General features: G+C 48.5%; 3 protein-coding genes and 1 long non-coding RNA gene across 9 annotated transcripts; 1 reads left to right on the forward strand and 3 right to left on the reverse strand.

Annotated features, from left to right (window-relative positions):
- The first annotated feature begins 1,663 nt into the window (after positions 1-1,663).
- LOC120703066 (pentatricopeptide repeat-containing protein At5g15300-like) lies at positions 1,664-9,401 on the forward strand. Its single transcript, XM_039987075.1, has 2 exons — positions 1,664-3,625; positions 9,217-9,401. Exon 1 carries the CDS (start codon positions 1,918-1,920, stop codon positions 3,475-3,477), a length of 1,560 nt encoding a protein of 519 aa, XP_039843009.1. The 5' UTR covers positions 1,664-1,917; the 3' UTR covers positions 3,478-3,625; positions 9,217-9,401.
- Positions 4,667-8,393, reverse strand: LOC120703070. Of its 6 annotated transcripts, none has more exons than XR_005686749.1 (6): positions 7,743-8,388; positions 7,385-7,669; positions 6,792-7,251; positions 6,504-6,720; positions 4,823-5,900; positions 4,667-4,730 (listed from the first exon to the last, which is right to left on the reverse strand). It is a non-coding gene; the product is annotated as an uncharacterized LOC120703070 (long non-coding RNA). The 6 variants fall into 6 exon arrangements; XR_005686747.1 differs by having other exon boundaries at positions 6,792-6,892; positions 7,020-7,669; positions 7,743-8,387; XR_005686751.1 differs by having other exon boundaries at positions 6,504-6,662; positions 6,792-6,892; positions 7,743-8,379.
- Positions 8,669-10,068, reverse strand: LOC120703068 (casparian strip membrane protein 1-like). The gene is made up of 3 exons (XM_039987077.1): positions 9,491-10,068; positions 9,268-9,391; positions 8,669-9,124 (listed from the first exon to the last, which is right to left on the reverse strand). Exons 1-3 carry the CDS (start codon positions 9,772-9,774, stop codon positions 8,909-8,911), a joined length of 624 nt encoding a protein of 207 aa, XP_039843011.1. The 5' UTR covers positions 9,775-10,068; the 3' UTR covers positions 8,669-8,908.
- A 524-nt stretch (positions 10,069-10,592) lies between these two features.
- Positions 10,593-12,579, reverse strand: LOC120703069 (zinc finger BED domain-containing protein RICESLEEPER 1-like). Its single transcript, XM_039987078.1, has 2 exons — positions 11,322-12,579; positions 10,593-11,003 (listed from the first exon to the last, which is right to left on the reverse strand). The coding sequence occupies exons 1-2, from the start codon at positions 11,848-11,850 to the stop codon at positions 10,987-10,989; spliced, it is 546 nt and encodes a 181-aa protein (XP_039843012.1). The 5' UTR covers positions 11,851-12,579; the 3' UTR covers positions 10,593-10,986.
- Positions 12,580-20,377: the final 7,798 nt, after the last annotated feature.

The raw sequence follows: 20,377 nt of genomic DNA on the forward strand, positions 1-20,377 counted from the left end.
GAGCTACAGTAAATATATTGTATTTAACTTCTTGCTGCCGGGCAGTAGGCTTGTGGCCTGGTAGTAGCATGGAATACAAAACCGCTTAATAATCGCGATTATCGATGAAATTTATCGTTACGGATGCTAGCCGAAAATGTAAACCGACTGGAATTCCGGTGGATTTCAATAGAAAATTCAAAAAAATTAAAAAAATCATAAAAAATAGAGAACTTATTTTTATAAAAAAACTAGACCTTCTCTTGATTCCAGAGTGTTGTTACATGTTGAAAGCAACAATTGTTTGCTTAGGTAAAAAATATTTTTCGTGCGATTAAGGCCGATAATCAATATATATGCGGCGATTATCAATGATGCTGCAGCTGGGAGCGAGGGAGCTGTGATCGTGGCGTCGATAATTGAGGTAAATCGTTGATTATCGATTTGTATCGGATGATTTTCAGTTCAGGTCAGCTTCTTTTGTATTTCTACTCACCGATTTGGCCAAATATACTACATTGGTATACAATATTCCTTGGATGGTTGGTTGTATCACAGATCTAAAATCTAGGCTACAGTTTTAGATATTAGTCCCGGAGAAAAGTTTATTGTTGTCCAATATGCTATGTTAAATAGGAAAACAAAGTGCATGCCTTTACTTTATATTGTATGTCTAAATGGTACAAATTAAGAGTGAGTATCATTTATTCGTAGCATAATTTTGACACAGACATGGTTCGATTTCCCTCTTGCAGGTGAATGTCTGATAATCAGGACTTAGTTTGGGAACATGGAGAGAAGATTGGCATTGGCTTCAAGTGCAAAATTGTGCATATATGTGTAATTTATCTAATATAATACAATACATAACTTAAAAAATTAAATACTATCAAACTTTTATATTTTTTCCACTGCCAAAACGTATTTTCAGTAGGCGAAGCGATAAATCGTTCGGTTTGCATCGATTATCGACGATAAATTGTCGATTTTCATTTTTTTGAATTTGAGTCCTTTTACCGATCGATTTTGGCGATTTTTCACCGATTTTCAACCGATTATCGTTACCGGAGCTCACTGATAAATGCTGTATCGCCGGTAATGTAATCCTTGGATAGTAGTAGCATCCGACTCGCACAGTGCTTGCTACCAGGTAGTAAGCTAGCATTTATTGTTTACTACCTGCATTTCCACTATATTGTGAGTGCCCTAAGGAGGTTATTTAAACTGCGTGATAAATGGACTCTTTATCATTACTTATATATGTTCCTTTTTGGGGATTGCTTATATATGTGTACATTTATATGCCATTGAAAAAAAATTATAAACCCTCATATGCTATCGTTGTGTTTATGACAAGTGAGTCCTCCCACAGTCACTAATAATGGTATATAGGGAATTTAGAGTTTAACAATTGGCATGTAAAGAATTTTTACAACATACAATAATTGATCTTACGATCTGTCATTGCAAGTATAAATGTTCATCTATTGCCAAATTGAACCAAAGTAATGCGAATATAGCCAAAAGGATTAAAATTGTACATAAGTTAAGTTGAAGTAAAAGTAACACAAATTCAGTTAAAAAGGTTTGCAAAATTGAACTAGACTCTAGAAGGCAACCGAATCTGGTACCGAGGATTTCCAAATGAAACACATCCTCTGCAACAAACTGTGTGTTTCAACGTTCCTCTGCAACAACAAACATCGTTTCCTTCAACGAAAAAGCTTATTATGTGATCTTGTTGCCGTGTCTTCCTCTTACCTGCGCCCGCGCCCATCGCGCGGTGTTCGCCGTGCTGCCGCTCCGGCGGCGACGGCCACGCCCTGCCGTACACCACTCCCGGCGATCTTCTCCGAAACCGGCATCCTTACTCCTTTACCTTCTTGATCACAGACAGTGGTCTCCCAAGAGATACTGCTCTCGATACACCGCAGCCGCATGATCCGGAAGGGCTCTGCGCGCTTGAGCCCGCGCGCGCTCAAGCAGATCCACGGCAACCTCGTTGTCAGCGGCATCGCCTCGCGCGGCCTGCAACCCGTGCGCGAGCTTCTCCTCTCCTGCGCCGCCTCGTTCCGCGGCGGCATGGACTACGCGCGCAGGCTGTTCGACGGAATCCCGCCCCCGGGGCCGGACCTATTCATGCACAACACCATGCTGCGCGGGTACGCGCACGCCGGCGCACCCCACGTGGCGTTCGCGGTGTACAGCCGCATGGAAACGGTGGGCCTGAGGCCCGACGGGTTCACCTTCTGCTACCTCCTTCGCGCCTGCTGTGCCGGCATCGGCATGCTGGCTTGTTCTAGCGCTGGGTGGCAGGTGCATGCCGTCGTCGTGAAGCTTGGGTTCCTGGAGGACGCGTTCGTGAGGAACGCGCTCATCAATATGCACGCCAAGTGCGGGGACTTGGGCGTCGCCGGCATGCTTCTGGGTGAAGCCAGCGAGCTGGACATCGTGGCGTGGTCGGCTGTCATAGCTGGGCATGCGGGCAGAGGTAACCTGGACGTGGCGAGGCAGATGTTCGATCAGTGCTGGCACAAGGACATTGTGTGCTGGAACGTGATGCTGGGTGCGTATGCGAAACACGGGGAGATGCAGAAAGCGAGGGAGCTGTTTGATTGTGCGCCGGAGAAGGATGTGGTTTCTTGGAACACCATCATCACTGGGTACTCGACGCAGGGAATGCTGGAGCAAGCGTTGGAGGTCTTTGATGAGATGAGGGGTGCAGGGTGGATGCCTGATGACGCGACTATTGTTAGCTTGCTGTCATGCTGTGCAAATGCAGGGTCACTTGATGCAGGGAGGATGATACATTCTTTGCACTTGGAAGGCAGACGAATAAGTATTTTGATTGGAAATGCATTGGTATCAATGTATGCAAAATGTGGGGATGTCAATACTGCATTGGAAGTCTTTAGCAGGATGAAGGAGAAAGATGTTTGGACATGGAATTCGATTATTGGAGGACTAGCCTTTCATGGACAAGCGGAAAAATCAGTTCAGTTCTTCAGTAAAATGCTTGAAGAGAAAATTCACCCGGATGAGATTTCTTTCCTATGTGTTTTGGGCGCATGCAACCATGCCGGACTGGTTGAAGATGGTCAGAGGTATTTCTATGTTATGAAAGAAAGGTATGGGATTGATCCTAATGCAAGCCATTACAGTTGCATTGTGGACATGCTTGGCCGTGCTGGCCTACTGGATGAAGCATTTGCAATTGTGAGTGGCATGATGCAACAAAATGCGGTTGTATGGAGGACACTGCTTGGCGCCTGCAGAACCCACGGGAATGTGGCTCTGGGCAAGATTGCTCAGGAGAAGCTTCTTAGCATAAATGGAGATGCAAGTGGTGATTATGTACTCCTCTCTGGCATTTATTCATCGTATGGTGACTGGTCAAGGGTGGAGGCAGTGCGAAGATCAATGGATAAAAGAGGCCTAAGAAAAGTAGTTGGTTGTGCTCAGGTTGGCCATAAAACTGCTGGTCTTTCAGCACTGTAACTGTTATTTTGGATATTCTGCACTTCTACTATTGAATGGAAAGGTGATAAACACCCACGAATGGTTTTTCATTTCTGCTTATATATAACTGTTAGTAGATCCCAGCTCAGTCAAGTTAAATCTGCCATGATTTCACTGCCAGTAGCAGGTATGGATTTTTGAGCCCATCACATTTTCTTTTTTATATACTAGTGGATTGCGCGCGCGTTGCGCGCGCATAATTCCTTTGTAATCTTACTGGTAATTATTATGGTAGTAGTAGATGTTTTGAAGTGCAGGGAAATTAAAAATAATATGTAAATTTTATAAGATCTGATAGGAAAATGGATAAAGGAAAGTCAGAGTTAAAGTCTTACAAATTTCTATTTTTTTTCCAGGTGCACACTTCAGCGAAGGCCAAGACTCTCACGACACAAGCTCGGTTTCACTCCGAACAACCCTACTCTCAACCTCTTGAGAGCGCAAGCAATACAACACACAGTGGACGTAGAGTATTACGCTCCGGCGGCTCGAACCACTCTAAACCTGCTGTGTTCATCGCATTCTTCCACCGAGATTGGTCTAATCCCAACTAACCCCCGAGTATTCAACCTCTGGATTTAGGCGGGTGCACTACGCCACCCGACTGTGAGTTTGCACATCACGATAACTTGTAACACTTCTAATAACACAATTTGTATTTAGTAGTGAATAATCGTGATTGGAATATAGCTGAAATCATAGAAACAGTAATTGTTTGGCAGTCGCGAATACTGACACAATGTTTCTCACTGATGAAGAGATCAACCAGGAATTAAAACGGTACAAATAATTTGCACTAAGATTCCTTGTGTTATTTTTTTTTGGATGAAGTAGGCCCTGTTTGGTTTTAGAGTAGTACTACTAGCACGAAATAGAATCTTCTATGCATGAAGTACTAAATGAAGTTTATTTTCAAAACCTTTTCACAGATGGACATAATTTTTCGTGACGAATCTAATGATCCTAATTAATCCATGATTAGCTACAGTGATGCTGCAGTAACCATCCTCTAATCGTGCGGTCAAAGGCCTCGTTAGGTTCGTCTTGTGAAATAGCACAAGGCTGTGGAGTTGGTTTTGTAAATTACCTTGATTTAATACACTTAATTAGTGGTCAAAGTGAGCTACAGTAAGTAGTACTACTTGTGCTAGCTGAAACCAAACACGGCCGTAACTGCTCGCTCCCTGCTTGCGCACGAACCTGATGAAATCTGTACGTCCCTGTCTTCTTTCCTGGTGTTCACACAAAGAAGTCAAAATAAGCAGGAGCCATGGCAGGGTGAGATGAAAAGAAGTCAAAAGAGATGGCTTGCAGTGATGCTCACATGGCCTGCTATTCAGATGGCCTGCTCGTGCATCAAGGCATCTGCTGCATGCGTTCACATGGTGTCAGGACTGAAGCTGCTATGGCTTAATTAAAATATAAAATATAAGTTGTATTTAAGCTACCTGCAGTGGGCAGCAGATATGCAAATTATGATAAAGCAACTAAGTGACGCACCGAAGTATGTGAATAAATCCAAAAGGTGCCAAAACATTTTGACACAGAAAATCACATTTAGGAATGCAACTAAATCTAAATTTGTTTATAGTCTGTTAATTGAGGTGCTTCAGTTCTGTGAATTAAAATACAATGACATCAGTTATTGTGTGAGTCACATAGTGATTTTCATGGATGTATCATTGGTAGCGCGACTCAAGTAAATAAAGAGATAGTATCAAAATCGTTTCAATGTTGTAATATTGAGTGCTTATTGTAAGTCAAATAATGAAATAATTGTTGTAATATCGTACATTTAAAAATATCTAGGATCTATGCCAGTTCTAAAGAATACACTAAACTTGCCTATGAAAGACGACATCAGTTTGCAGAACACATCTCACACAAGAGGCAAAAATAAAATGAATGGGAACTGAAGAATAGACTAACGATAGTGGGATGGAAAAATGAATTAGCAGACAGGAATTTGCAAAGCAGTGCATCAATTCCAATGCATGTAGTAATCAAAATGCTGAGAAGGAATATTGGTCATTCACATATATGAGAAGGAATATTGGTCATATGGTGTCCATAAAAATGCTGAGCTGACAGGGCATTTCCTCCACTGAACAATAGTCTTGCATATGTATGGTAAAGAATATATGTGGCTTATAATATAGGGTAGTTCATTTTTCAATCTAAGTATAATATCAATAACAGCTGCAACCATTTTTAGAAAAAAGGTTGTTGCAGTGCCTTTTAGTTTTAGATCAGATCATATCAGCCTGCTTTAAATGCAATGAAAAGATGGGAGGGGGAAAACTTATCTGCTTGACCATCTGTGATATGAAGGACAAATTTCGCCAACTTAACAAGATTCCAATCAGCTAGTTATATTTCGATAGTCCATATCAACGAAAAACCTGCACAAGAAATGAAATGTTATGATTCTGCATTTCGTTAAAGGTACTTCTCAATTTTAGAAGTAACTTATAAAGAACATGAGCTAAACTGATAAAGGTTTGCTGCTGCAATCTCCAAGTTGTCTCCATTTTATGCACAGAAAGCACCAACCATTTTTTTAAAAAAAGGAATACTATAATTCTGGGTAGATCTCCAATTTTTCTAGGAGGGGAAAAACATGGTTGTAATGGGCAAAAGATTAGAGACTGCATGCTAAGTTGTGAATTAGCAGATTTTGAGACTATTCCAAGCTGAAAGTAAAATGAAAACAGTTGAGAGCAAGATATTTACTAAAATATGAAGGAACATACTAAGTAATTCTTTATTCAGTGCAGTACAATCAGACAACACGGAACTCTTCTTTATAGATGCAGTGTGAGTCAGAATTTTAAGACTTTGCCAAATATACGTGATTTACCCATCTAATTTAACTGCATGAACTGATTGCAAAATAAAGTACATGGCAAAATATATGGCATGTTAGCTGATCAACCATTTAGAAATATAGTATTTTCTTTAGGAAACCATCATTGGAAAGTAATCTTTCTCTTTTACAAAATTACCTGATAAATACTCTTCATTATGCTGAGTTGATGAGATGATGTTATTATTTATGAAGGGGCATTTAGCTACCCATAGGCTGCAGTACTTGCAACATCATTGTTTGTGCCTTCTAAAGAAGAACCAATTCCATCCTCTTCAATCCCCAATTAGGAAACCATCTTGCATAACATGAGGGAGATCATTATTGGTCCTTCTAGGGAACCAAAATAATAATAACTGCACATCAACAATTAAAGATTTGAAAAAAGAAAATAACCCGTCTAAGGATGCAGTAGAGGTTTACTTACATGGCTTTTTCGTGTTGCTATTCTGATCAAACGTCCACTTTGATGGCTTTTACAACTTTACCTTTGCTGTTCTGATCAAACATCCACTTAGATGGTTTTTCCTGTCAGTGAAATTTAACAACAGAATATACATCTCCGGTATCATCTACTGATAGAGACGAACATTTAAGCAAGTAATAATTCCCAGGAAATCCAAGTATAGATTTGCAAACCGAAATAAAAATATACATGTTTCCTGCAGAGCTTGCAGCTGCGTTTGCCGACGAAATGCAGGTTTGTAAAACAATAGCAGGGCCTGAACATCTCTCATAGGCATTCCACCGAACACATGATATGCAGCTTCTTCAGAGTATGTTTCATGAGCATATGCAATAAGCGATTTCATACTCAACTGAAAATAAAACTAAAGAATTGCATAGATAGATCTTGTAAAGACTTGGATTGGCTGCTCTTCCATTCGCTGTGCAACAGATAGGTAGGAATGTTTAGGAAAAAAAAAGGTGTAGGCTTAGAACCTTACGTATGCCCACAAATTTTATCAGAGAATAGATTTATCTAAAACCACACTATCAAGGGATTAGTGATCGATATACCTGTTGGCGTGGAGCAGCGCTACTGGACCGAGGTACTCCAAGTAGAAGCGAAATGGATTCCCGTCTCCTTCCATCGATTTCTTTGGCAGGCGGCGCATGCAGGAAGGGCCTGGACGAGCGCGGCCAGGATGGGGAGAGGCAGCGGTAAGGATGGGGAGAGGTAGCGGTACAGCGACTCGGTAGGGAGGGACGCAGCAGGCTTTCCGGGGTCTGCACTGCGAAGCGGCCGCGGAGCCGAGCTGTGGCTTGGCCGGAGTAAAAAGGTACACCGCAAGCATCGACGGCCTGAAGAAATAGAGATAGCTGGATGACGATGATGGAAAGAAATGGAGAAAATGAGTTTGCCATATTCACCCACCGAAAATCTAACGCCGGAAGCGAGCTTCACGGTCAACATCACAACGGCAGGGGAGCTCCACGGTCGTGGCAGCGGGTGGGGAGCTATGGCCGTCGCCTGGCCGGCCGCGAGCGAGGAGTTAGGGCACAGGGTAGGCACCGGCGGCGCCGGACCAGCCATGGGCGAGAAGCGCCGAGCCGCGGGCGGGGAGCGACGGCTGCCACCTGGACAGATGCGAGCGAGGAGCTAAAGCGCAGGGCTGGCCACGGGCGTGAAGCAGCGGCGCCGGACTGGCCATGGGCGAGGAGCAGCGAAGCCACGGGCGGGGATCAACAGTCGCCGCTGGCCGGTCGGGAGCGACGAGCCGTGGTGCAAGGCAGGCCGCGGGTAGGGAGCGGCGGCGCCGGACCAGCCGTGGGCGAGGAGCGGCGAAACCGGGCCGGCCGCGCGCGTTCGCCTCGCTGGACCATCTGCGGTCGGCGAGCAGCGAAGCCAGGCAGCCTCGGGGCGCAGGCACAGCGGCGCTGAGCGAAGGGCAGCAGCACCGCGGCGCGACGACGGCGACAAAATAGTGGTGGAGATGGGACGCGCTCGTCGCCTGCGCGTGAGCCGTCAGAGCGGCAGTATGGAGGAAAGGAGGAGGAGCAGTGAGAAATGTCGCGGAAGGAACAAGGACTGACTTTATCCTCGTCTGCACGCGTGATGCGAAGCACAGTGCGTGAATCTTAGACTCCACGGCAGTGAAACGAGCTGGATCAGTGTGTGAACTTGAGACTGCGCTGAAGCTAGATGAACCAGATTAGAGCCGTAAATATTGAATCCAAGGGACTGTATTTTTCAGGACGACGTGGACACCACGAGAGCTCGCCGAGCCCAGCTGCTCTAATATATAGAAATACGTGGGCAAAGAATATACCAAAAACTTCTTCAGAAACTAATTTGATTTATCCATAATAGTTCATACATGTTCATTTTCTGTAGCTTGTATAAATGAAGGTACAAAGCATCAACTTTCGAGATAAAGGAATAGGTACAGATTCATGGTAACACTTGAGGTAGCAGAGAATCATAGCAAGATGTAATAGGCTTATATGCATATAGACGATTACATAAAGATAGAGGCACAATGACCACACTATTATATCATACACTTCACACTGCTGGAAGCAAATGATGCACAATTCGATCTAGCGCCTTGCAAGGGCAATGGCGGAGAGTAATATCAGCAGTATCAGCACAACCATGGCTCCAAACGAACCAATGAGTGATCCAGAGATACGCTCGCAGAATGAGTCAAACTGCTGGCAAATAGCAAGCCAGTTTGCCCTGACATTGCCCTTGTGTGCTAAGTACACAATAGCCGCTGCTGCAGATGCTCCCGCGGTCACCAGTGCTAGCATTGCCTTCAAAAGAATCACAAAGAAAACAGATAACTAGGTGATGATGATTCTTTTCAATATAAACAACTTGAGTAACCATGTGTACTTTTATGCAGGATGATTTTTCAAGTTCTCAGTATGATTTGAATAAGAGGAGGCAGTCTTACCGCATCAAGAAAGATCAAGAGCAGCCTGCTGAATTTGGCCCTGCTCCTAATGATGTGCACAATTGATAATGGAAGTGAGAGGATGAGGTAGGCGCAGACAATTGAATTCGCAACAACGAAGAACCTGCCGAAAAGGAAAGAAATTGGAACAGTTGGAGCATCAGGTACTCATAGGTTTGTTATCTGAGATGATTGCTAGCTAGAGTTATTGAGGTTGGCTTACGTGAGAGTTGGAAGATCACTGTACTGCGCCTTGAACCGGATGAACTGTGTGAAGAAAGGCAGCGTCTCGTTGGTGGTGCCCATTGCAATGGCACTGGCAAGGGTGCCGATGATGGCAATGAAGCGAAGTATGAGATCAAGCACAGACAGTCCTTTGCTGACCCCCCTGCTTAGGGGCGCCTTGGATGTCTCACCATGCTCACTGGATTCTTTCATTGCGAGCGCTCTAAAGCTCTCACTCTGTGAAACCTGATTGCTCAGCTGCTTTGAAGAATAGAGCCCCATCTTCTCCACATATATATATGCTTGGTGATTGGCGAGCTGCAGGAAGTGCAAATGGATTAGGTCGGCTCTCGATGCCAGAGCAGGTGGCCGTACAGGGTTTGTTCTGTGAGTACTTCCAGGTGCATTTCGGTTGACACCTACTCTACTTGCTCCGTGGAGATCAATCGCCTCATTTCGTGCGGAGTTTATGGTCTCTTTACATCCGTGGACTTCCAAATGAGCGCTGCTATGGGCATCCGCAGGTCACTGCTGTGTGTCCTATGCACGAGGCTTCAACTAAACGCTTGTTAGCTCGTTCCAACTCCAGAAGCATTCTGACGTTAAGCTTTATATCAATTCACGAGATCCGGGGGTTGTCTGTTTTGAGTTGGTGAATCATTTCATGTTTTCATGTTCTTTACAGATCCATTGCTGGTGGTCACTTATCAGCCTTCACTTTAGTCGTCTGCTTGTACCATTTACGCTTTCCTATTTTTCATTGATAAGAAATGTTCTCTATTTGGAAGCATTGATTGTAGATTTTTTTCCCCTTTTATCTTTGTGCAAAAGAATTACTCTACCTTCTATTTCTTTACATTACCTTACTATTATTTGCTTTCCAAGTTTGTAGCATTGCAGAATCAAACTCAAGTTCAGTTGAGATTTAGGAACATGGTGAAAATCCATACGCCCGCGTTCCCCAAGTAACCAGAGCAGGGGAAAAAAGGATTAGTCAGGAATACTTGTTTTACACTTCATAATATGTTCACGCACCACACCACGTCTACATACACAAAACTGGTTCCGCGAAGCATCAGTGCACTGCATATTCTGCGGCATAGAGTTAATACAATATCCCGTGGGCACATTTATAGCTATAGTCAAAATCATCCGGCACACTTACAGATCAACACATTCAGCATCATATAGAAAAGGATGGCATCCAACTTGCAGAGAGCGAATAGTCAAGAAACAAATGAAATGGAACACGAATATCACTTTCTAATCAACTGTCTTCAACATAACTTATCAACAATTCTTCTATATGCCACCACTAAACAATTTAAAGAACCTTTCCAACAGCAGAACAAAGTATGACTACTGTCATTCCATATTGCTTGTTCAGTTCCATGAACTACCCTGGTCTCGAATCACCAACCAAAAAACCAAGAATGTTCTCCCAGGCTGAATCCAAAACTTGCAGAATCTTGAAAAAGAGCAGTAACTCATCATCTAATCCACCAAGATCCCTGCACCAAATTACATCGATTAGGCATTGTTAAATAGTACAAACACCAAAACATTGTTAGGTTAATAGTTGAAGGTGACAAAAAAATAAATAAATCACAGAAACATTATGAGGCATCAATCACTCATTAACAGATACCAATCTGCAAGCTAAGCAAGAACAAAAGTAACAGCACATGCAACTAAAATGGTCCAGATATGACACAAAAATTAGATGACTAGTATTCTTCAGAGTTCTGACAATCACTATGTTTTGAAGACCTATCATTAACCAATAGAATAGCAACTAGAATTCAATTTTGCACAAGAAAATATGTTACCATCATCATCTTCATCATCTGAGAGGTACCCTTCAAGCCAATCTTTTGCACATATTAGTGCTTCCACCGTTTCTGAACTTAGGGAACTGCGGTATTTGTCAATTACCATGCCGGCAGTGCTGAATGTTGATTCAGAGGCCACAGTTGATAATGGAATGGCCAAAAAATCACGAGCCATCTTTGCTAGTATAGGATATTGGTCCTGATTTCTTTTCCACCACCTGAGCACATCAAATTCTTCTCCCTCCCTTAAAGGAACCAATGAATCTTCTAGATAAGTATCAACTTCTGACCTTCTTGAGCGATGAGGTCTACTTTTCTGCTTGAACAGAGGAAATTCCAGTCCTAGCTTACGTTTTTCAGAAAGCGAAGACAACATACTTGCAGAACCACCAACTTTGGGTGAGGAAGAAATGTTACTTTGGGAACTCCTTTGCAGCATGCTCTCATAATGAGAATAATATTCTTTAAACCAGATAAGAGCATAATTTGCTTTTATATCAGCTCCTTCCTCTCCATACACTTTCATCGGTCAGTACTTCAAAAAAGTTAGCTTGTACCGTGGGTCCAGCAAGGATGCAACCAAAAGGACCTTGTTAGGTTCATCCCAATATTTGTCAAACTTGGTCTTCATGTCATCACACAACACTTTCAAAAATTTATCTCTTCTGTTTTTTTCATCAATAAGTACTTCCCTTATCCCCCAAACCTCCTCAACATACCTGTGAGCACTTAGAGAATTATGCTGCGAGAAGACTTTGGTTGTATCAGAGAAATTTTTCAAAAACTTGCAGACTCTTTCTGTCAGGTTCCATTGTTCAAGGTTGGGACTTTGAATGTTTTGTAGATCTGTATAGTGGGTCAATGCATCCTTATACTGAATAGCTTCCTCAAGCATGTCACACGTAGAATTCAATCTTGTTGAAACGTCTAAATTGAAACCCCTCTTAGGTTGAAGATTGAACTGTTGTGGAATGGTATTGAAAATCTGCAACCTGGAACTAGATGATGAAATATGTTTAATGACATCTCTAACGGGCTCGACGACACTCCGTATGGTTTCCATTCCATCTTGGACAATCAAATTCAATATGTGAGCTGAACACCTAACATGAAGATCATCACTGTCAGTACCCTATAGCAGGGATACCCACTCCTACTGCAGCAAGGCAGGACTCGCGTAGTCATCCGTAACTACGCCATAAGGGGCGGAGCAGCCGGTCCCCACGGGTAAGGCTCTTACCTCACCGGGCCAACGGCCCCGGACACGCTCCCCGTTCTGGGACGGGTCCGGTGACGCCACGTGTCCCTGAGGAGGGGAAGCTCCGCGCCAACAGCCGAGGTCTCGGACCCCCATAGGGGTCCGAGACCTCCCCACGTCCGTCCGGACCTCCCACGCGCGTAGAACCAACATACCGCCGGGGCGGGGTCCGGGGGTGCCACGTGTCCCGCAGGCGCAGGCGCGGGCGCGAGTCTTCGGCTGGAAGACTCGCCCACCCACCGCATTCAATGCGGGTGGTTGAGGCGTGCTCTGCCACCGCGGCACGCGGGGCAGTCTTTGTCAGGCCTCACTGTAGACCGCATATTACCGAGGTACACAGTACAGCCGCATGCGCCGCATCCGCACAGAGCCCGTCTGCCGCATTAAATGGATATGACGGCACGGTACCTTTTCATCATATCGCCTACGCCGCAAGCTACACGGCCCGTTCAGCTACGCTGCAGACAACGCCGCAAGCTACACCCTGCCGCCGTTTCGACAAGACAGGGCAAGGCTATGCCGAACGGAAGATTCCCACGGGCAGAGAAAGGAAATCCAGGAATGAGATCTCCGTCGCCTGCAATGCCATAATGTCTGTACAGTATGTCATTTAATACTACATCGTTGGGCCCACCTGTCGGTGACTCAACGGCCATGTACGCGCCTCCCTTGAGATATAAAAAGGAGGCGCTCGCTACACACTTCAGACACGCAAAGACTTCAACAACCCAGCTCTCAACCTCTTGAGAGCGCAAGCAATACAACACACAGTGGACGTAGGGTATTACGCTCCGGCGGCCCGAACCACTCTAAACCTGCTGTGTTCATCGCGTTTTTCCACCGAGATTGGGCTAATCTAGCTAACCCCCGAGTACTCACCCTCTGGGTTTAGGCGGGTGCACTACGCCACCCGGCTGTGGGTTTGCATATCAAGACATCTAGCGCGCCAGGTAGGGGAACTTTAGCTAGTTTTAGCTCATCTCTTGCCCATCTCCATGGTTCGGGTGGTTGAGCACTCCCACCACGATGACAACGTGGAGATGACGGAGGGTGTGGCGTCATCCGCGCCACACGCCTTCCTGCACCAGGAGCAACTATGCCCGTGGAGCAGCCACCGTCGGTAGCGGCGCGCGCTGCACGTCGGCAAGAGTCAGGGCGCCCGTCAAGGGCCCCCTCACAAGCTGCGAGCAGCGGAGCGCTGGCGGCAGTGAGGGAGTTGCTTCGCAACCCTCCGGCTGCTGCAACCTCGCCAGACGCCCTGAGGCAGTGGCGGGACGACGTTGACCGCCTCCTCCATCTAGCTCAGGCCTCCCCCAGTTCTGCAAGGACTGGGCAACGACCTCCGCCTGGCAATGCGGTGGTACCCTACCACCGGCGCAAGGGTGGTGCGTCGGCGTCCGTGCGCTCCCCCACGGTAAGGGGTGCACGAACAGAAGACCTGCGGGCGGAGCTCAACCGCAGGCGCGCGGGTGAGGACGCCCGCATCTCCGTGGAAAGGGCGCGAGGACGCCGCCTCAACATTGAGGGCCGCAACCTCAACGCCGACTTGGATGCAGCGGCACCCAAGCCTCCGGGAAACGCCCGGATACAGGCGGGCACCCCGTGGCTGGGGTGGGTTGCGCTACGCTGGCGGATCACCTCCGCGCGGTGGCATGGCCGTCAAAGTTCCGCCCGCACCTGCCGAAGAAGTACAACGGTACCACTAATCCGTCGGAATTCCTGCAGGTATACGTTACCGTCATCACAGCAGCTGGTGGTAACGACGCTGTCATGGTGAGCTACTTTCACATAGCCTTGACTGGGCCAGCCCGGACTTGGCTCATGAACCTCACTTCTGGAACGATTCAGTCCTGGGAGGAGCTCTATGCGAGGTTCACTGCGAACTTCGCTAGTGCATACCAGCAGCATGGTGTGGAGGCTCACCTCCACGCCGTGAGGCAGAAACCCGGAGAGACGCTCCGGGCATTCATCTCGCGCTCAACCAAGGTAAGGGGTACCATTCCTCGTATCTCTGACGCATCTATCATTACTGCTTTCCGTTAGGGGGTACGTGATGAGAAGATGCTCGAGAAATTGGCGACGCACGAGGTGGAAAGCGTTACCACGCTTTTCTCCCTGGCTGACAAGTGTGCCAGGGCCGCTGAGGGCCGCGCATGGCACCCAGCCCTCCAAGACGGAGACGCCAAGGCTGGTGGCTCCGGGGCTACCGTCCAGGGCGGTGGCAAGAAAAAGAAGAACAAGAACCGGGGTCGCGGGGAGCCACATCCCGGTGGTCCAGTCGCTGCAGCAACGGCACCAGCTGCTGCGGCAGCAGCTGGGGGCCAGAATGCGCATGGCAAGTGTCCGCGCCCGCATCACAGGTGGAGGAACACCACCATCTCTTTCGGGCCATCTGACTGCCCGGAGAACATGACCGGGGCTGGTGTACTACCTCTAGTCACCGCCCCTGCCATAGCCAACATCAGACTCTATCACGTGCTGATTGACGGTGGGGCTGGCCTCAACGTCATCAGCTATGCAGCGTTCAAGTAGCTGCAGATCCCGGAGTCCAAGCTGACTCCCTCTCGTCCATTCTCTGGAGTGGGCCCACATCCGGTGTTCCCTCTGGGGAGCATCACTCTGCCGGTTACGTTCGGAACCGAGGCCCACATCCGGTGTTCCCTCTGGGGAGCATCACTCTGCCGGTTACGTTCGGAACCGAGGAGAACTTCCGCACAGAGAGCGTCCAGTTCGATGTTGCGGAGGTGAACCTCCTGTTCAATGCCATCATTGGCAGGCCGGCTCTCTACCGCTTCATGGCAATTGCCCATTACGGGTATTTGGTCCCGAAGATGCCTTCCCCTGCCGGTGTCCTCACCGTGCGGGGTGACCACACCGCCGCCGTCGCTACAGTTGAAAAACTGCATGCTCTGGCGGTAGAGGCTGTACGTTCCAAGGAGAACCCATCCACCTCACGAGTCAGGGCGCCTGCAAAGACACCTAAGGTTCAGCCGTCTGATCCGGATAATGTACCCGTGAAGACCGTGCAGATCAGAGCGGACTCCTCCAGGACCACCCGCATCGCGGGAAACCTGGAGGAGAAATAGGAAGACGCGCTCATCACTTTCCTCCGGGCAAATGTGGACGTGTTCGCCTGGGAACCGTCACAGATGCCCGGGATCCCCAGGGAAGTGATCGAGCACCATATGAGGATCTACCCCGATGCCACGCCGGTACGCCAGAAACCTCGGAAGCAGTCCGTGGAGCGGCAGAACTTCATCCGTGAAGAAGTCCGCAAGCTGCTACGCGCTGGCTTCATCGAGGAGGTCCACCACCCCGAGTGGTTGGCCAACCCGGTCGTCGTCCCAAAGGCCAACGGGAAGCTTCGGATGTGCATCGACTACACCAGCCTCAACAAGGCATGTCCTAGAGACCCCTATCCTCTTCCACGTATCGATCAGATTGTGGACTCCACCTCCGGGTGTGACCTTTTGTCTTTCCTAGATGCATACTCTGGTTTCCACCAGATTCAGATGTCTAGAGAGGATAGGAAACATACTGCTTTTGTAACAGTGGATGGACTTTATTGCTATATTGTCATGCCATATGGTCTGCGGAATGACTTACCCACGTTTGTGCGAGCTATGAACAAAACTTTCTGTAATCTAATTAGAGATATAGTTGAGGTGTATGTCGATGATATTGTAGTCAAGACTAAGGTAGGGTCAACACTAGTTGAGGACCTATCCCTCGTCTTCGACCGACTGCGCACCACGCGCACGAAGCTGAATCCCGAGAAATGCATTTTCGGCGTCTCAGCAGGGAAGCTGCTGAGTTTCCTGGTCTCACATCGAGGCATCGAGGCAAACCCAGCCAAGATCAAGGCGATCGAGGCGATGAGGCCTCCTGGCCGCATCAAAGACGTCCAGAAGCTTACTGGATCTCTGGCAGCTCTTAGCCGCTTCATTTCGAGGCTAGCTGAGAGGGCCCTCCCCTTCTTCAAGCTATAGTGGAGGTCCGGTCCATTCACTTGGACTAAAGAGGCTGAACAAGCCTTCCAGGAACTGAAGCAGCACCTCACCTCACTACCAGTATTGGTGGCCCCAGAGCCAGGTGAGACGTTTTTGTTTCTTGCTGCGTCTGCAAAGGCGGTCAGCATGGTGCTGGTCGCCGAGAGGACGGATCAAGCTCGCCAGGGGGACACCAGGGTCCCTTCGGCCAAGGATGGTGAGCCGGGCCACGGACATGGGGTCCGGCAACCACTCCTCTGTCTGAAGGTCCGGACCCCGCAAAGGGGGTCCGAAGGAGCCTCGACCCAGTGGGAACCCAGAACCGCTAGGGGCCCAAGGACCTGACGTGGTGGACAAGGGCGAGCCGGACCCGGTGGCCAGGGTCCGGACCATCCAAAAGCCAGTCTACTACGTCAGCGAAGTCCTCCACGAGGCAAAGACCAGATATCTTGAGACGCATAAGCTTATTTATGCCATACTTATTGCGTCCAGAAAACTACACCACTATTTTCAGGCACACAGAGTTGTCGTAGTGACCTCTTACCCGCTGAGAGCGATCCTGCACAACTCCAACGCCACGGGCAACATCGCCAAGTGGGCAGCAGAGTTGGTTGAGTTCAAGCTGGACTTCCAGCCCCGCCATGCAGTCAAAAGCCAAATCCTGACTGATTTCATAGCAGAATGGACTCCTTCCCCAAGCAATTCTAGGGGGTCCGGACCTCAACGCCGGACCCCCGGAGCCGGAAGTCAGGACACCAATCTTCACCGAGACCCATTGGACACTTTTCTTCGACGGGTCCGTCCGCTAGCAGTGGGCTGGAGCTGGTGTGGTCCTCATCGACCCAAACGGAGATCAGTTGAAGTACATGGTGCACCTTGAGTTCAAGGCCACCAACAACATGACAGAGTACGAAGCTTTGATATTTGGCCTGACACAAGCCCTGTCTCTAGGGGTCCGGCAGCCCTTGGTGAAGGGAGATTCTCAGCTAATCATCAAGCAGGTCCGGGGGGGGTTGCAGCTGCAACAATCCCCAGCTCACGGCATACCTCATTCACGTGAGGAAGCTCGAGAAGGACTTCGACGCCTTGGAACTGCAACATGTTCCCCGCGAATTCAACTCAGCAGCAGATGATCTCTCCGCGAGAGCATCTACCTGGGCATCCGTGCCCGAGGGCGTCTTCGAAAGACGACTGCTGAGACCTACCGCCCAGCCTGCCGAACTGGGTGAAGAGGATCAAGCTAGCACCTCGAAGCTAGCGGTCCCGGCGGCATTCCATACGTGGTGCTCGCCCAGGGTTGTGTGCGCTGTTGAGGACGCTGGAGACCTCATAGCGCCTCTTCCACCTACTCAGGGAGGTCCCGATGCATGGATCTCCGAGATCCGGGACTACCTGAAAGACAATATCCTTCCTGATGACGATGTGTCCGCTGAGCGCGTAGTACGATTGGCTAAACGCTACGTGGTGGTAGAAGGGGATCTCTACCGCCGTGGCGCCAATGGTATCCTCATGCGGTGCATTTCCCAGGAAGAGGACCGCGAGTTGCTCACGGAGATCCATGGAGGCGAGTGTGGAAGTCATTCCTCATCTCGCACGCTTGTTGGTAAGGCCTTTCGGCAAGGCTTCTACTGGCCGATAGCACTCCAGGATGCGGCTGAGCTGGTAAGGTACTGCAAAGCATGCCAGTTCCATGCAAAGCAAATACACACACCGGCTCAAGCTCTGCAAATGATCCCACCCTCATGGCCATTCGCCATATGGGGCGTGGATATCCTGGGCCGTTCCCCCGGGCCATCGGCGGGTACCGGTTCCTCTACGTAGCCATTGACAAATTCATAAAATGGCCGGAGGATACCCCTGTGGTGAACATCACCAAAAAATCAGCAATCGCATTCCTCAAGTCCATTGTGTGCAGATTTGACGTCCCAAACCGCATCATCGCGAACAACGGGACCCAATTCAAAAGCAGACTCTTCCAAGAGTACTGCGAGGACATCGGCATCCAGCTATGCTTTGCGTCCGTGGCACATCCCCGCAGCAATGGACAGGTCGAGAGAGCGAATACAGAGGTCCTTAGGGGACTCAAGACCCGCACCTATAACTGCTTGAAGAAGCATGGTGCAAAATGGGTTGACGAGCTTCTGTGCGTACTATGGGGCAACCGGACCACACCAAGCCGAGTCACCGAGGAGACCCATTCTTCCTGGTCTACGGGGCTGAAACATGCCTTCCCCCGGAAATTCACCTGTGCTCACCACGAGTCCAGACTTTTGACGAATCCATGCAGGAATAACTGCGGCGTGACGATGTAGACTTCGTTGACGAACGAAGGTGGCGAGCAGCAATCTGAAATGCACGCTACAACCAGGCGTTCAGGCGCTATCATCAACGGTTCGTGCATAGTATGGAGCTCCGGGCTGGGGATCTCGTCCTAAGGCGGATCCTGAACCGAGCAGGGCTCCACAAACTCTTCCCCAGTTGGGAGGGTCCCTTCAAGGTTACAGAAGTATGCCGGCCCAGATGCGTTCGCCTTGCCACAGAAGAAGGGGTGCAGCTACCCAACCCATGGAACATAGAGCATCTGCGTAAGTTTTACACTTAGACAGAATAGGGAAATGAATTTTTCCTTTGTAATAAGATAGAATTAGTGTGCGGTCCAGAGCGGTAGAGGTCCGCCCTCATAAACCCGGCCTCTGGCATCCATCGCGCAAGCCATGTATATATGGTTGTAAAGGAAAGATTTGCTCCCAGTTCTGTCTTTGTGTCCAAATTTTATTTCGCATTTCGATTCTCGAGTTTTTACCTTTCTAACCCCCGCGTGGACTTCCACTCTTGTCGCTACAGCTAAGATCTGTATTGAGTTGCCGGACTGCCGTACAGGTCCGGACCCCCTTGCTGCTGGGAGAGGGGTCTGGACCCCTAGGGACCTGCTCTGGAGAGGGGGTGCTTGTTTCCTCGGGTGGTCCGGAGTCCTGTGTAGCCGCTTAACCGGTTCCGTAGCTAAAGCCTACACGCTCCACCACCCTGTAACGAGTGGTCTATTACCCGGAGCTCAAGGGTTGGCTTTCTAAGTCCAACACGGCATGTCCAGCTCTATATCTTAAAGGATCGAGTACGACAGAATGGCCTCACCCACTGCTAGGGAGGGGTCCGGAACATCGGAGCCAGGTCTGGTACAGTCGTGCTTGTTTCCTGGAGTGGTCCGGAGCCCTGTGTAGCGGCTTAGCCTGATTCCATACCATAAGCCTACACACTCCACCACTCTGTAACGAGCATCGTGCTGCCTGGACCTGCGTATCCGGAGCCCCGGACCTCGTACTAGCTTGGGGGCCGGTCCAGAATAAGTCCCGCGGGCCTGCTACTAAGCTTTGACTTTGAGTGGTATGCAGGTTAGGCCTTGACTGGTGGTAGCTAGTCTCAAACCATTGAGCCTACCTACCAGGGGGTCCCGGCATCCGCTTTAAGGCTTCATGCAGATCGAGGTCCAGTCTCAGTGGTAGACAGACTCAAAACAACTAAGCCTGTCTCCCAGGGGGCCCGGAGCGTTCGCTTTGAGCCAGACACCAAGGATCGATTCTGCATGCATCAAACAGTTAAGTTGCAGTATCATTACTACCATCCCAGCGAGTTTGATTTTCCTCTCTGTAGTTTTTTCTGCTATACAGGGAATAAGTCGCTCATTCGACTTGCAATTTATGCTACACCTATGCCCAAGGACACTTGCTCAACCTCATACAGGGGCCCGGAGCGTCTTCTTTGGATCCGATGGCAGATAGGTTCTAACAACTGAACCTATCTACCAGGGG

The sequence above is a fragment of the Panicum virgatum genome, chromosome 4K, assembly GCF_016808335.1.
Source record: "Panicum virgatum strain AP13 chromosome 4K, P.virgatum_v5, whole genome shotgun sequence".
Taxonomy (NCBI): Eukaryota; Viridiplantae; Streptophyta; class Magnoliopsida; order Poales; family Poaceae; genus Panicum; species Panicum virgatum.